This window comes from Lissotriton helveticus, chromosome 1_1, assembly GCF_964261635.1.
Source record: "Lissotriton helveticus chromosome 1_1, aLisHel1.1, whole genome shotgun sequence".
Lineage (NCBI taxonomy): Eukaryota > Metazoa > Chordata > Amphibia > Caudata > Salamandridae > Lissotriton > Lissotriton helveticus.
The window spans coordinates 1,249,883,890-1,249,901,178 of record NC_136057.1 but is presented as its reverse complement, the minus strand read 5'-3'; the positions used below and the strand labels follow the sequence as shown (position 1 = coordinate 1,249,901,178).

At 45.5% G+C, this 17,289-nt stretch overlaps 1 protein-coding gene across 9 annotated transcripts in view; it reads left to right on the top strand.

Annotated features, from left to right (window-relative positions):
* Nucleotides 1–17,289, top strand: part of KIF21A (kinesin family member 21A) — an 820,176-nt gene that overhangs the window by 674,451 nt on the left and 128,436 nt on the right. For all 9 annotated transcript variants that reach the window (XM_078679965.1, XM_078679910.1, XM_078679946.1 and 6 more), the window contains 2 exons: nucleotides 8,030–8,210; nucleotides 8,601–8,765. In XM_078679965.1, coding sequence (XP_078536091.1) covers nucleotides 8,030–8,210; nucleotides 8,601–8,765 — 346 coding nt within the window. The remainder of the gene's footprint in view (nucleotides 1–8,029; nucleotides 8,211–8,600; nucleotides 8,766–17,289) is intronic.

Below are 17,289 nucleotides of genomic sequence, written 5' to 3'. Positions count from 1 at the left end.
AATGAAATGGATTCTGAATGTGATGTGTAAAAGACTGGCTCAATCCTCTAATGTTCGGTTGAAGTCTTGATACGATTTCTGATAGATCAGTCTACGTTAGGACCCTCACATTAATTCTGCGAGGTGCAGGTAGTGGCCTAATTAGTTTGAAGATACATCTACATCACTAGTTCTTCATTAGCAAGTCATTCTTTCACTACTTAAGGACTTGAAAGCAGTTTCCCCTCCCAGGTGTGAACTAGCCCCTCACTCACAGCTCAGTTTGGTTCTACCAAAGCTAGAGGGTGTTCGTTACAAGCCTGTGCAGTATTGATATCAATAATACCTATAGTGTAAGTTCTACTTTTAAAGTTAGCCCAGTTTGCTATATAAGCGACATACAAACATTACTTGTAGATCTTCTACAGTGTTTTTGCAGCTTGTTTGGTTGTTCCAAAATGTCTAATACGGAATATGGTCCCCAATTGAGGACCTCGCGCTCTTAAGCGCCTCACCGTTTTCTCAGCACGGGTTTCATCTGGCGGTATCCTGGTCCGTAGTTTCCTGCACCCAACAGGGGTGGGACTACGTTCCCCAGTCGGCTGAGTGGCAGGGCTGGGCCAGTGGGAGGGCATCGCGATCTTAAGCACCTTACCGTTTCTACGTGAAGATTGGGCCATTCTTCACCCGGAAGAGGCCTGGCCAGGCCACTGTCTTTCTATATCAATTTCCTGAATACTGCCAGCTGGATGAAGTAAGTCCTTTTTATACTTGATTACATAACTACATCAGTTGGCACATACTGTTTTAATCGAATATGGGGAAACGGAAAGCTGGGGAAATAGCGAAACCTGCAGTCCATGCCAAGAAAACCTTTGGGCGGTAAATCGGAGCCTCCCCCAGAAAACAACAGTACCTGTACTCTAGATGACATTGATAATTTAATTGAGGAGGTAGAGTCACTGTTTAGCGCTAAAGCTCCTATGCCCAACGAAAAATAAACAAAGGTACTAGATATGTATAGAAAAGCTAAGAATCCACTAATTACTTCTGACGTTTACACCAAAGATCTGTATTGAATAACTACTGGTATTCACCTTGTACCAGAGTCTTCTGAGGCCGTGGAATTAGTTCCAGTCAAGCAGAGTGAGCCTTCACCCATTGATTCATTGGTCACACCACGACAACCATTATCCCCAAAATTACCATCATTCCAAACGTACCTTGTTTTAAAAGATTCACCCGCTCTAACTACCAATGGAGATGTATGCCTTAGAATCTAAGGAAACCTCTCAAAAAAGAACACCATTCAAACCACCAGTGAAACCAATGCTACTCACCAAGTGCTTTGCGAGCACTAATGACTACCAAGCACTTCATCATAAGCTGGATCATTTAAAATGTTTATTCACTTCTTTAATTAATCAGCTCACGACCCTACAAAGTAGATCTTGTTGCTGTGGATGTTCGTACAGTGTAGGGTCTTTGAGAACTCATCAAACGCCACGCTCCTAGCCAAAACCCACAATACGGAAATCATTCCAGCTGAGTTTACAGTGCCAAAACCAGGGGTTAGATCCAGTGGCCATTAGGGAACTAGTTCAACCAGATGAAAGGGGCACCTACTTCAAAAGAGCCACTATCCTGTCACTACCCTTAGGGGTCCATTCTCCTCCTTTTCCTAAGGGCAAGACAGCAAGTGGTCAGGCCAACTATCGACTCTCTTATTTATCTCAAAGTAACAACCTACTTTTCCCTCCTTATACTCTGGGCTAGGGTGAACATGTCAGTACGAGGAACACACATTTGCAGTACCAGCAACCCCTGAGAGCTCCAGCACACTCACTGTCAATTAATCTTGAGACCGATTCCAAGAGAACTTTTTGTATGACCCGGTGCCCAAACGAAACCCAGGATCTTTTGAGGACACCGGTGCCTTGATGAACAAAGTCATATATTGGCTCAGGGTGAAGCGCAAGTGCCTCTCTGTAATTAGATGGAATATTGCCTGCCCCAGGAGATGCTTGATTGATTCATCTACATACAACCTTATCTTGGTTATGATGAGCACTCATTTGCAGGCTGAGAATCTTTGAATTGTGTACTTGCCATCTTGAAGGGGGGCACAAGACTGAAATTTGACTAAAGGCTTCACCTCCAGTTATTAGTCCAGCTGTGTGCCATTCTAAGAACTCTTTCAAATCATGTCGGCAGGGGACACATTTTCATGAGCACAATGAGGTGCTTTTGATTGACTGAGACCGCATGATGAATTAGACATGTTTTGCATCAGGGAATGCATCTACTATTACTAGTAGCAGAACTGAAATAATCCGTAACTGTGGTATTAACAATGTCAAGTCGTTGAGTAGGAATGGTAATATACTTGATTTTGCTTCTGGGGAACCTCTATGCCCACTGAATAATGCTGGTTCTAAGGGAGGCAGTGCTTCTCAGGCTAGTATCATTGGGATGTCCTGTAATTTTGCTGTAATAAAGCCAAAGCTAGTAGATTCTGATTGGTTGTTCTATATTGGTAGATGCGATGTGTGTATGTTTCAAGAGACATGGGCCATTGTAAAAGTGTATTTAAATGGGGTTACTTCATATAGTGGGAAATTAAATCCAGTGCAATTGGTAGACTTTAGATTTTCATTTGCTCACACACTTAATTGGTAGACTGTCCCGATATAATGGGGATTACAGTGACACTTTCTTCAGACACCCGATTGGGATATATAAATGTTTATGTAAGATCAGTCTCTGCTAGCAATGAGTCCACTATCTTATCCCTTTTGGATGAGTTAATTGAGTCCCTTCATCCAAACACAAAAGTAATATTAGCAGGAGATTTTAACACCTGCTTTGAACCCTCTTCATACATCAACAAGCACACTGACTCTGAGGACAAACTATGGAATAGCCCCCTTTTGTCAGGGGAAACTTTTGTGTAATTCTCTTTAATTGACTTCTATGACAGTTGTCAGAGGGTTAAGAGCATGCAATGGGCAAACCATCTCAGACCCAGAGAGATCAACTACATTCAAAAGAGGTCTCCACTCCAGTGTCCTCCTGGACATGAGACTATAGCGCTGCTCGGTGACATGAGGATGGATCCCTGTTTGGATAGTGACCATAATTCTTTTGTTTTAACTTTAACTGGGGAAATCCTGAGAAGGGCGAAGACTGTCTGTTACACCACAGTACCTGAACCCATCCTAGCCAACAGCCGCTGCTATGTCTCCTGGCCAAATGTGATGTCCAGCCAGAAGCTGTACTCCGAGATCTATGGGTTGTTTGTGGCCTTTTCATCTAACTATGAAGGTCTTCCTAGTTCTGCCATTGCCATACTAAACATCCACAGACAGTTTTTTAACAAAATTCAGGATATTTCTTACTAGGAGATAGGTCACAATAATTCCACAAGGACAAAAAAGTTAAACGGTATGATGACGAGTGTAAATTAGCCAAACAAACTTTAAGGTCAGCTGTCAAGGGTTGCAACCAGGTTATGATTATAGAAGCAAGGCACACATATAATTCAGCCCTGAGCAAAGCTAAAAGAAATTGGGGTGATAAGATCTGGCAAGAAATGCTCACAGCTGTTAAAACAAGAGACAGCCGATCCTTTTAGTGCATAGCAGCGAAGGCTCGTACAAAAAGTCTGAGAACATATCACCATCACAGCCAACCTGACAGCTGGGTCACGCATTTCACCACGCTATTTGCTACAACAAACCTTAGTGTCTCATCTTTGAGTTCTGGCCAGGTGACCCCCCGTGAGGACACAACTGCATCTGACGTAGGGAAAGACAATATAGTAGTCTTCAGCGTTGAAGCTAATGCTAGAGCATGGGTACTCGCAAACATTTCCCCAGGGGCTGCAAAGTATTGTGTGTGGCATGCCCAAAGGTGGCACCAAAGCCAGCAATGCGAGGGTCGGGTGATGAAAGGTGGGCGGAGGGGGCGCAAAGCAGATGAATGGCGTAGACAACAAAACAAGCGTTCACATGACTTCTGTCTGCCACTAATGCTCTATTCTCATGCACCATGAATTGAAGTCAAAGCATTAACTTCTAATGCAAAACATGAGGGAGAAAAAGATACTCATCTGGTGGCTGAATTGCCAAATGTGAAACCAGAAAACCTGGTATGAGTCCTGGCTTCACCACTTGATGAAATTGTGTGCAATTGGTTAATTTCACTTTGCCTCCTATTTCTTCATTACCACATATGAGAGGCCCTTAAAATATACGAGTTCAGGGTGTGTGCTGTACAAAACCTTCTTTTGTGTTTTATTTAATAAATTATAATTTTGTTCCAATTATACAACAACCAAGGCTACACACAAGGTGACAAATGACTTGCCTCTTGGTTCACTAAGCTCCAAGAAACCCATGGGTAGACCCGCGCTATATAAATCTTTTTAACATAACTAATGCCATTTTTTCAGAATGGGGGTGGCATGAATGTCTCTCAATGCAGTGATGTAATCTGATCTACTAAGGTAAAACGCTCAAGCATGTTAATAAAACACACTTCTTTTGTGGCTTACAGAGAGTTTATCTTGTTTTTATATGTTTAGAGTAAGAGGATTTTAGAACTAAAGGTGCTACTAAGAAACGTTGTCTAGGACACCTTCTTTTCTTCTTCACCATTACTTTAGTTAATGTGTAAATAAAGTATGCCCATTACTTTCACAGCTTTCTGAATGTAGCTGCTCTGTCAAGTGAATAGCAGCCCAGTGCTGCTTTTCACCAGGGGGTCGAAATTAAAGGTTGGAGAGCCACACTTTGAGTATCCTTGTGCTAGAGCTATCGCCCTGTTAAAATCAGCCAAGGACCCTGGGCCTGACAAAATCCTAGGTGACCTGTATTAAACAGAGCCCCAAGTTTGGAGAAGCTACATAAACTTACTATCAAATACCATTTCGCCTGGTGGGGAAACATATACGATTCATGGAGTGGGGCCGAAATATTCCCAATTTAATTAGAAAAACTGATACCTAATCCCCCTCTAGCTATAAGCCAATAAGCCCTATAGACAATTTACATAAGATCTTTGCATGGCAAGTCCTAGATAAATGATTAAATTGGGTTGAAGATTAGCGAATCATGTCTCCTCTCCAAGCTGGATTTCGCCCTAAGACAAGTACCTCTGACCAGGTCTTCATATTTGCAACCCTCTACTGGAAATATGCTTTGCCAGCCCGACAAAAGCTCTATGTGGCCTTTGTCAATCCTAGAGCAGCATTCAACCTTATTCCACATAATAATCTGTAGGGAGTTTTGACAAATATGGCTGTCCTATGGAATCTGCTTCACCTAAGGTAAAACTTTACACCAAGAATGATGCCCAAGTTCGGTGGGGAAGCCAGAGAGAACTAACAGGTCGCCTTTCAATCATGCGTGGTGTATTCCAAGGATACGTTCTTGCCTCATTGTTTTTCACCCTCTATATGAATGGCGTATTGAAAGTACTGGATTGTAGCAATGATTCACTCACTTTAAAAAGTAGAAAGGTTCACAGCTGTCTTTTTGTGGATGATTCACTCCTCATCTAAAAAAAGCCCTAAGGGGCTCCAGCACCTGCTCAACAAATTTCTAGGTTTCTGTATGTCCAGAGGCTTAGAGCTTAACACTAATACAGCCAAGTATATGGTGTTTGGGATTGGTGCCATCAAGAACTCTATTATTGATGCTGGTAGTGAAGTACTCAGGAGAGTACACAGCTTTGACTATTCAGGGGTCAAACTTACTGATACATTTAAATGGGTAGCACAACTCATTAGGAGTACGTTGTTAAATGAGCACAGATCCAGTGTCATCCTAAGGCTGTGCAAAAAAATGAGCTCTCGTTCGACATCTCCATCATTGGAGGTGTACTGTGCAAAAGCACAAAGCGCCATGCTCTTTGCTGCTGAGGTCTGGGACTGTACTGACACTCGCCAACTGGCCACTGAAGAGAACAACTTAATATGGAAGCTGGTTTCTCTGCCGACCAGCACCCCCCTTTGACCTAGGCCTAAAAAGAATCGCTGATTTGTCTTCACTTTAACCTCTAGCGTATTGGGTCCGACTCTACTCTACAGCCAAGCTTAGCGACTATAGAGATTCTTTACGAAATGTAGTAAATACTACTAAAGCCATGCGGTTACCCTGATTAAAATTTGTCTTTGGTTTCATAGCCTGGGCTTTCAGAGATCATGGGAAAAGCCAGGCTCCCTTCGCAAAGCTGAGCTTGGCGGTTTGCAATCCCGCTATTGGTTCGTACATCCACAAACACTATGTAACTAATGGGGATAAGGGTCATTTTATAAATAAGTATTTGAAATTCAAGATTACCCCGTGCTTTGAGACATTCTAGGACACAATTTTTTCGCCATTTAGCTAAGAGCTTATATGTGTGCTTTCGGCTAGGCATCTTCCTGCTGGGATCTTTTACAAGCAAATGGATAAAAGAATCGGCTTTAATCCTGTGCCCAGCTTGTGACCTGGATCCTGAGACCGAGGTGCAAATCATGTTCTTTTGCCTAGAGTACCTGCGGTCTCGTTGAAAGTGGATTCGACCAATCTGTCTGAAGCTAATCAGATGTTTAGTAGGCCAGAGAATACTAAAAAAGGAACACTTCACCCTTAATTGTTTTTGCAGTCAGCCATTCCTTATCAAATGTTTGATACAGAGGCAGTAAGATCTTATCACAAACTGCTTTATGATTACTAATGCGCATGATTAATAATTTGGATTTTATGTACTGTTTATTTTATATATGCAGAACCCGTTAGAGCTTAGAATGTGGCACGTACTCTGTGTCCCTATGTCCAGCTTTATGAATCATATAGCACTGGCACTTCCTGATTATGGCACTTTTTATATTGCATTTGTAATCGATGTTCTCTTCAGAAACGAATGTGCAGCGATCATGAACATCATGACTGTACAACAATCTCTAAAATTATGATTTTTCATGTACTGTAGTTGTTTCTATATTTTCGTCATATATGCGTTTGCACCGTTTTTATATAAATGTTATTTTTTTTTAATAACCGAATAAAGTATTTTACTACTACTACCTACTTTAAATATGAAGATGGATTTAGAATATTGTGTTGATAGAAGAACTTAACAGTTTTTGTAGCTTTTGCTTCCCATTTCCAGATTAGCTGGGTCTTTAAGTGAATAGTAACTAAGTGGATGGTGTCCTGTAGCCAGCTATACTAAGAAAAAGGCAAACATGGCTTTTCAGGTGAATCCTAAGCCTATTTTAAGCACAGTGTCTAACCAAATTTTATGGTCAGTTATTTGTGTTTGCTTCTTTGGGTTCAGTATTCTTAGAGACATGAAGCCTACAGGTATGCAGTTGCTTTATACATGAAATACATTAATTCACTGTTGAGAAACTTATGTCTCTCTGACCTATCTAAGTAGGTTACTTAGAAATCAGTTCATATGTTGGCAAATATTATTGTTTTGTTGTGAATGCAGTATCATATGTGCCATTGTGGCAAGCATCAGCATTGATCCAGTTTACCTACGCACAACCTTCATCAGTCTTCCAATCTTAACTGAAAGTTATTTACCTGTAAATGAATGACCTCCCAAGTATGCAAACCTCCCTCACTGCAGAGTCTTGGGGTATCATAAGGAATAACCACAATTAACGAAATGCTGATATGCTCTGCATTAGGGGGCGTTGTCTTGTTAAAGTAAGATGTTTGCCTTTAATGGAGAGTGTCACTTTTGATTTAATGCGTGAGTGAGTATTTGTTCTTGGTTATTTGCATTTTGGTCAGTTTGATGCAGACTAGGAATACACCTGCGTGTCTGCATGTTTTGTTGTGTTTACATACATGGTACAACACAGAGAAAGTGGAATAAAGAGCCTCCAATGCAAAGAGAGGAGAGGGTTTACCACATTATGAATACTTTACTCATGTGACTTCTTCTATAAGCATTGCTGACTGGTTTTAATGCTGTGCCGTTAATGGTGATAAACCAGATATGAACGTGGACCCAATCTTTATTTTGCCATATGTATTTTTATTTTTAGATCGCACATGTAAAGTATGGAATCTGGTAACCGGCCAAGAAATCATGTCTCTAGGTGGTCATCCAAACAATGTGGTGTCGTTGAAATATTGCAATTATACCAGCTTGGTTTTCACTATATCAACATCTTATATTAAGGTGTGGGATATCCGGGAGTCTGCAAAGTGTATCCGAACATTGACGTAAGTATCTTTGTTGTGTGGGAAGGCAATTAGTAAAAACTTTCTATTCTGCAGCATATTTGTTTTTAGACTAAAGAGTGTATCTGTAAAATTGCACTAGTGCTGTTTCGTGAATCCCTATAAAGTGTGAACAACGTAATAGTGGCACAACTTCACAAAAAGGTGTATAATATCAGATTTGTTGTCCTCGGAAGTTACTCTTTGATGCTTAATGTGTTTACAAATTTGATGAATTTGTCAGTATGTGTGTAGCCTACGGCTACTTAACAAGGGTCCCTCACTTAGATTTCTTTTTTCCGTCTTTGCAGCAAGAAATTACTCATTAGCATGCATGTATTTAGGTTGGTTCTATTGTGCACTAAAATGATTTCTTATAATTTGAATATTAAGGTCATCTGGCCAAGTGATGGTGGGTGATGCTTGTGCCGGAAGCCAGAACAGAACTGTAACCATCCCTAATGGAGAGACTCAGATAAATCAAGTTGCACTAAACTCAACAGGCACTTTTCTCTATGCAGCTACTGGCAATTGTGTACGAATGTGGGACCTTAAGAGGTAAGAGCTAGAGAAATTGTTTTTTAACAATTGCCTTAGTTTTCAAGTGAATTCGTGTAATGTGTTTTTATATGTGCATAAAGGAAACACCTGAACAAAACTAACAAAAGGTAGAGCTATTTACATTAATTTATATTTTAGAACCAAAATTACTCAAAACATAACTCTTGTTGAATAATATATATATATATATATATATATATATATATATATATATATATATATATATATATATATATATATATATATATATATATATATATATATATATATATATATATATATATATATATATCCATCCGTTGCAGAACCCAAATTCGGAAGGAGCCACTCGGACTGCAAAATCACGCTCTGAATGTCTTTTATTGACAGCATGCCAGCAGAGAACATTACAAGAAGGCAGTCTAATCCATCATGCCAGACGCGTTTCAGGAGGTTAATCCTTTCTTCAGTGGCTTCGGTCGGAATAGGCAAGGGGAAGCGTTTCACGGCGCAGACTGTTCTTAACAGATCACTCCCGCCCCCATGGGCGTGGCCTCACGGCATTCTGGGTGATGTAGTCTTCACCAATAATAACCTCAGTGGGTGCCAATCCCCGAGTCTAAATGTCCTTAATAAAGTTGCAAACATACTTGAAAGTCTCTGCCCTGCTTTATTTGCTACCAAACAGAGCTGAAACAGACTCCCATCTGCAAAGGAGCCAGCTTGAATCCGTCCTGTAAAAGGCAGCCACTGGATAGTGCCACCACAGACCTGCTATGAGAAGCAGTGAGCTCTTTCCACGACCTGGGTCAGGCCGTCGTAAATCCATCCGTTGCAGAACCCAAATTCGGAAGGAGCCACTCGGACTTTGCAGATGGGAGTCTGTTTCAGCTCTGTTTGGCAGCAAATAAAGCAGGGCAGATATATATATATTTACAGTATTCTGGAAGGTGTCCTTGTGAACACATATCAGGCTTCTGAATAGAAGTCTTTTTAGACTTTCTCACCACAGGCACCACCAACCTCCTATTAGGGAATTGTAGTATTGCTTTTTTGTCTCTTCCAAAGTGTTGGTGAGCAGTTAGGCCTAGTACTTGTAATACATACTTTTTAACCAAGTCCTGCCGCAATGCATCAGAGTGTTCGATCTGTAGTTTACACCATTTTTCTTTAGTTTGTTGAGAGAATCCCGGCTGGCGGGTTGAAGGGCAACCGCAAGTTACTTGGTGTTAATTGTGACAACCGATGTCTTTCACTTCTGGTGCCCTGCGGTTTCTGTTCTGGTGACCCTCAATGAGAGGGCCAAGACCCTCAGGGTAGTGAGGCAAAGCAGTCCAAGGCTAACTGAGGATGTTGCTGAGGGCTAGAAACTCCGCAGCAGTGAGTGCCCTTTCTTTTAAAAAGGAAAAGGGTTTTAACACATGCAAAGCTAAGTACTATACATACAATTATAAATAAGATCTGGGCCTTTATGGATCATGTGATTGTGTGGCGACCCATATGGTATCTGATTGCACAAATGAGATAGAGCACCTAACACCTATTTGTCTGCCCCAGTGAGTACTACCCTCTCAGTTTTGCATATTGTGGCAAAGAAACTTGTACTGACTTCTTTCCCTACCGCTTATATACTGGTACACTACCAGCCCACCTTCACCAGGGAGGCAGGAGGGATCGTGGGGGGCCTTGGTGGCATTTGATAGATGGAGCGGCCGCACGATTGCATATCTATTTCATGGAGGAATAATTGTCATTCAACCAGTGTAAAAAGAAACTTAGACCACAGGAAACAGAGAGGTTGAGTTATATGCAGTTAAGACGCGGTGTTACAACCTGACACAAAAGCTGCAACCATTAACAATTAGACCCCGTTTGAAAAGGCGATTGGCGAGCTCTTCTTCATGAAGGGTGAAATCTCGAGGTCTTACAAATTACTTATGGAAGCTATAAAGTCAGAACAATGGACTTAAAGATGGACATGGGGCAGATACCTTAATGTTCAGATTTAACAAAAGTAGTGGGGCTTACTCAGTCAAGATATATATAAGAGCTCCATTAGTGTGCATAACAAAGGAATACATTACAAGCGAATATATGGTTGTCATTATACGCTGGTGAAAATACACAAGATGTATCCCGGGGCATTGAACGTTTGCTGGGCCAATGTGAGTCAGTTGGAACCACTCACTATATATGGTGGCAATGCCCCAAGCTTGTGCCCTTCTGGAGGGGAGTAGCTGACATACATAAACTATTTTAGGCTAGCCATTACCCTTTGATGCTAAAACAATGCTGTTAGGCCTGCAACCGGCTAACTTTGCTCATATAATCAAGGTAGACTAGTACCCAGATGTTTAGGATCAGCTAAGCTACTCATGGAGCAGATTTGTGAAAAGGTGTTCCCTCCCACCTTAGGGCAATGGTACCAGAGATTAGGGTCCACACTAAGTGGAGAAGCTTATTAGGAACCTTGAACCACACTCCCCTACAGCTCGAGGCACAGTGGGGATCGCTGCTGAGCCACCTCTTGTTAGGCTCCCTTACACAGAAACTGCCAGCTTAGTGGAAGGCCTTAGGACTTTTTTCTAAAGGAAGAGATGGAAAAGGGTAATGTTCTTGTATATTGGAAGGAATGACATGGAAAGTACAGTAACCTACTAATACTTGTTGTCAGCCCTCACATGTAATCGGGACCTTTCAGTTTAGGGGGGCTGAAACTGTAAGGGGTATAAAGAGTATATAAGAGGAATTAATGGAAACTGTGGCACAGGTTCAATAAATCTGGGGTTTGTAAAGCGCAGCGACTCACCCGTTATTGTCTCAAGGTGCAGGAGGGGTGTGTGCGGCTCCGTTGAGATCATCTAAAAAGCCAGGTCTTGAGGTCCTTCCTGAACTGGAGCAGTATAGGGCTTTGCCGGAGGTGGAGGGGGAGGTTGTTCTAGGTCTTGGCTGCGAGGTAGGAGAAGGACCATCCACCCGCTCTGGTCCTGTAGAATGGTGGGATGGGGGTCAGGGAGAGGTGGGCTGATTGGAGGTTTCTCTTTGGGGCGTGGAAGGAGAGATGGTTGTCGAGGTATTCTGGTCCAATGTTTTGGAGGGCCTTGTATGCGTGCACGAGCAGCTTGAATGTTGTTCTTCTTTTGAAGGTGAGCCAGTGAAGATCGCGGAGGTGTTGGGTGATGTTGTGCCGGGGGAGTCCAGGATCAGTCTGGCTACGGCGTTCCGGAGCTTGCACAGAAGTTTTTTGTTGATTTCGGCGTAGAGGGCGTTGCCGTAGTTCAGTCTGCTGGTGATGATGGCTTGTATGGCCGCCTTTCTAGATCCGGAGGGATCCATTAGATTTTTTTTTTGGGGAGTATGCGGAGGGTGTTGAAGCAGGCCGAGGATATGGCGCTGATCTGGCAGTTCATAGTGAGCGATGAGTCCAGTATGATGCCGAGGTTACATGCATAGTCCGGCGGGGTGGGTGGATTTCCGAGGGTGGGGTGCCACTGGGTGTCGTCCCAAGCTGATGGGGTGGGGCCATAGATGAGGACTTCTGTTTTCTCTGAGTTGAGTTTCAGGCAGTTCTTCATCCAGGTTGTGACAGCTGTCATCCCTTCTTGGAAGTTGTGCCTGGTGATGTTGGGTTCCTTGGTGAGGAAGAGGATGAGCGGGTGTCATCGGTGTAGGAGACAATGTTGAGCCCGTGGTTTCTGACGATGGTTGCAAGGGGGGCCATGTAGATGTTGAAGAGGGTGGGGCTGAGGGAGGATCCCTGGGGTACTTCGCATCTGGTCTCTGTCTGTTCTGAGAGGTAGGGCGGGAGTCTGACTCTGTGTTCTGCCTGTGAGGAATGAGCATATCCAGTCTAGGGCCTTTCCTCGGATGCCGGCGTCGTGGAGTCTAGTGGCTAGTGTGCAGTAGGAGACAGTGTTGAAGGCTGCTGATAGGTCTAGGAGGATGAGGGCTTCTGTTTGGCGCTGCCCAAGGAGGGCATGGATGTCATCAGTGGCGGCGAGAAGGGTGGTCTCGGTTCTGTGGTTGTTGCGGAATCCGGATTGGGAGATGTTTAGGACGTTGTTAGCTTAGATGAAGTTTGCTAGCTGGGTGTTGATGGCCTTTTCGATGACCTTGGCTGTGAACCGCAGCAGAGAGATGGGCCTGAAGTTCTTGAGGTCCGTCGGGTCTGCAAAGGGTTTCTTTAAAAGGGGGTTGACTTTGGCGTGCATCCAGTCGTCAGGTAATGTGGGGTTCTCGGGGGAGCAGTTGATCAAACGGCGTGGCTTGGGTACAATGGCCATGGGGGCCCTGTGGAAGATGTGTGCAGACAGGGGTCAGAGGGTGCTCCAGAGTGGATGCTCTTCATGGTCTTTATGGTGTCTTCTGTCGTGAGCGGGGTCCAAGTGAGTAGGGTCTGTTGGGTGGCGTCGCTGGGGGCTGAGGCAGTGCAGAGGTCTTGCGTCTCAAAGTTATCATAGAGCGTTTTGATCTTGAGGTGAAAGAAGGAGCTGAGTCTGTTGCAGAGGTCTTGGGAGGGTGGGGCATCTGTTGTTTCGCTGCCGTGTTTTGCAAATTCCTGTATGATGGAGAAGAGTTCCATGGAGTTGTGGGCTTTGGAGAGTATTCTGTCTTGGAGGAAGTTCTTCTTTGTGGATTTGAAGAGTTGGTGGTGTGCTGTGGTGGCTGTTCTGTAGGTGGTGTGTGTATCAGTCCTGTGCTGTTTCTCCAAGTCTTTTCAAGTTGTCGGCAGGAACGATTGGATTCTTGGAGTGCTGTAGCGAACCAGTTTGCTTTCTTATTGTGTCATCCTGTAGCTTTCTGGAGGGGGCCCAGTTTGTTGGCGCAGTTGGTGATCCAGCAGTGAAGGTTGCTTGCCACAATGTTGGCGTCTGGCGTCATTGGAGGTGTAGTGCAGGTGCTGGTGAGGGCGGAGGTGAGATGTTCTTCGGTGGCTTTGTTCCAGCTTCTGCGGGGGAGGCGGCACAAGTGCTTGTGTGCGGTGGGTTTTCTAAAGGAGAAGTGGATGCAGTGGTGGTCCGTCTGTTTCTTCCTGTGAAGTCGGAGTTGAGTGTGTGTGTGCTCCTGTGTGCGTGAGGGCGGTGACAAGTTGCTTCAGTTATATGTTGGTGAGGTTCTCTAGGAGGACAGTGGTGTTTGGGTCTTCGTGGTTGTCCAGGTGGAAGTTTAGGTCTCAGAGTAGTATGTAGTCAGTGGGGGCGAGGTCATGGGGTGTGAGGAGGTCGGCGACTATGTCGGTGAAAGGAGAGCGGGCCCAGGGGGTCTGTAGACGAGGGTTTAGCGGAGACTTGGGTTGGTCTGGAAGTGGAAAAGTTCTCTGGGGGCGAGGCGCCATCGGGGTTGGTGGTTGTCATGAGGAGGGAGCTTTTCTGGATGTGTGTGTCTTTTCTTAGGACCTTATATCCGACAGGAACGGTGGTAGCGATGGGGTTGGTTCTGGTCTCTGTGAGGACGGCGACGTCGGGCGTGTAAGTGTTGAGGAGGTCCTTGATTTCTATGGCGTGTCTGTGCAGGGAGCGCACGTTGGAGAGGATGCAGTTCAGTGGTTTGTGTGTGGTGGTGTTCAGTAGGCTGGGGGCTGCTGCTGCGGTCCGGAGGTGGGTGAAGGTGCAACAGCAGTGTCGGCAGGAGATCGGGCCTTAGGTGGTGTTCGGCGTCGAGAGCAGGCAGCTGTTGCTCTATCCGGGGTTGAGAGCATGGAGGGTGCTGGGGTCGTAACGGAGGCAGTTCGGGGGACCAAGGTCCCTGGCACTGGTTGCAGTCGGGTCGCAGACGAGCGCATACGGGCTTTCCGTTGGCGTGGCATCCATTAAGTAGGGGTCAGGGAGGGCGTTCAGCTGGGAGGCGGGAGCGACACACTGGAGGGGGAGGGGCCGCAGGGACAGCAGCGGCGTGGAGCATGGGTAGGAAAGAGTTAAAACAAGAGAAAAATGCACAAAAGGACAGAGGGGTCAAAAAGAGAAAAAGGAGAGCAAAAGAGAGAGAAAAAAGATGTAAAAGGACACAGAAGCAGAGTGGAACAGCAGAAGAGCAGAGTTTTCTTCCACTGGATCACCAGGAATGAGACGCAGGGGCCTCATCCCTGCATGTCCTGCGGGTGGAGGAGAGCCTCGAACACCAACCTGGTGCGGAAGCTCTGGGCTCAGAGGGCAGTGCCTCAACGGTGGTGCTGGGCGGGGAAATGCAGTGACACTGTCCAGGAAGGTCAGTGGTCATGTTGTGTATGTATAGCATATATCAATAAATTGTTATTTATTTTTTAAAACATTGAAAAACCACTATCTAAAGGGCATTACAAACTGCATTGGGTGCTCATTAAAGGAAGCTCATAGTGATAAAGTTACCCGCTAAATTCAGACTGGAACCCGTAGATGTGAGGCACTTTTAACAGTTTCTACACTAGTAGACCCTAACCCATAAATATGTGCATGTTCCACTAGCAAATCCTTAAGTATGCAAATATAAAAAAGCTGTCCTACTGGTATTGTCACATAGTGTTTACAATGCATTCAACGATGAGAAAACAACATTACAAGACGCACAAACTTTTCAGTATTTCATACCCAAATATAAACATATTTCACCATATTTACACTGTAGACTTAGGTTGCAAGACCCAAAATTCAGTGGGACTTAGGCACTCCCAGGGAACAGCACATGTTCTGCCCATGAGCGACTGAAAGCAACTTCACTGTCTCACAGGGGCACGGATTCAACATCCAGGTAGACTTAGGGTGCTATTTTTCTCTTGCACATGTGGGTATTTTTGGAGGTCTGTCCTGCTCCTGGCAGCCCACTAGAACCTGCAAAACACATTTGTGGATGCCCCCACCCTTTTGAGGCACCACTGTACAAAATATGCAAAGTTTCCAGCTCCGTAGCACTGTGGTGTTTTTTCACTGTACTGCCTCTAATGCAGCCACTGGGCCAGCTCTTATATATTTTCTTTCACACTATTTGTTGTGCCTACCATCTGGATGGGATTGACACATGTATTAAAAAAACCTGGATGCTGGTCTAGCGTGCCACCAGCTCCCTCTTCTTTTGATGACATCACTTCCTTCCTTGTGCTGGTTTGTCCTCCTGAGTTCAGGGAGAGAGACGTGCAGGAACCGCATTCTTGTTGGGCACATGGTATACCCACGCACAGAATCATGGTGATAAGGTCCTGGGAGTCCACAGGGGATGAAGTAGCATGTTCCTCTCATCCCTTGGCACACCGTCTAAAGTCATTTTATGAGGGACATTCTGGAAAGAGCATTGTTATGTTTCTAGACCCCCTAGGAGGAACCAACTTGTCTCATGCTTCTTATGGAATATTAGGAATACCGCTCAGGGATTACTCATCGGAAGCAGGTGCATGCAAGTCCAGCATAAGTCTATACAAGAGTGGCAGAGCTCTTCTGACTATCTAAGGTCTGGATGGGCCAAGAGAGATATGTCTTTCTTGCCAATGCTCCAGGTGGAGTTTTGTTCCTAAGCCTCCTGACCTAACAATTGTGGTAGGCAGTTCTTTCTGTAGTTCCTGGAGCTGCTGCTTCCTCATTTTTAAAAGCAGCTAGCTGTAGGTACCTAGATTTTCCTTTCCACGCGACTCCTCCCCGACATCCTCCACAGGTGTGACGTCAGCGAGGTCACATAAGCCCCACCCCAGCGCGCTGAAGTCAGTTTTAGTCTTTTCCGCATGCAACGCGGAGCCGGATCGTGTTCCTGGCCTGTTTCAGGCCTCTCTTTCCACTTTTGAGCGTTTTTCTTGGGAACAGTGTGTGAATGCCTTCAGGCTTCAAGACGTGTTCGTCTTGCGCGCGCCAGATGTCGGCGTCGTTGCCGCGTTCATACCCCGCGAATGGCTTCAAAAACCTCCGTCTCCGACATCGTCCTTCTTCCAGGCCGCAAGAGCTTTGCTCACCTGTTGGTAAGTGTCGCAGTTTGTCCCCGAGGGCTGGTCCCCGGCCTGTTGGGGGCATGGGTTCTCCGCGGGTGGTACGGCCCCGTGCGTCGCCACCCTATCCACCGTTCCCGGCGCGGAGGCGACTAGAGCCCAGATGGAGGCCTATGCGGCCGCCTTGCAGGCCTTGTTGGCTCCTCCTTGGACGCCTGCAGATACCTTTCCGCGTGCGGGGACTTCTGCGGCGTTGCCGGCGGCTCCAGCGCCGTCAGGTTCGGCTCTGAGGATGTAGTGCCATCGAGGTGCAGCCCTTTGGGGTTCCCTCCTTCGGACCACGGCGCCTCTGCCTCGCTGCAAACCCCTGCAGGGGTCCCTGTGGTGCCGCGGGAGGTTGCCGGGGCTCGAGGCGTGTCCTCGAGTCCCCCTCGGGGCAGGCGATGGTCTTGTCCGAGGCCGAGGTGACATTGCTCAGGCGCCGGCGGCTGCTGGGTCTGATGGTGCCGCAGGGACCGGCTAGGGGTCGGAGCGAGTCCCCGGGCCCCCGCGTCCCTCCACGCAGGCGGCTACCTCGCCGGAGGTCGAGTTGATGCCTTTTCAGTGCTGTTCCTTGCCGCCCCGGCTCCGACCCAGCCTCGGTCACCTGCGCTGCGCCTT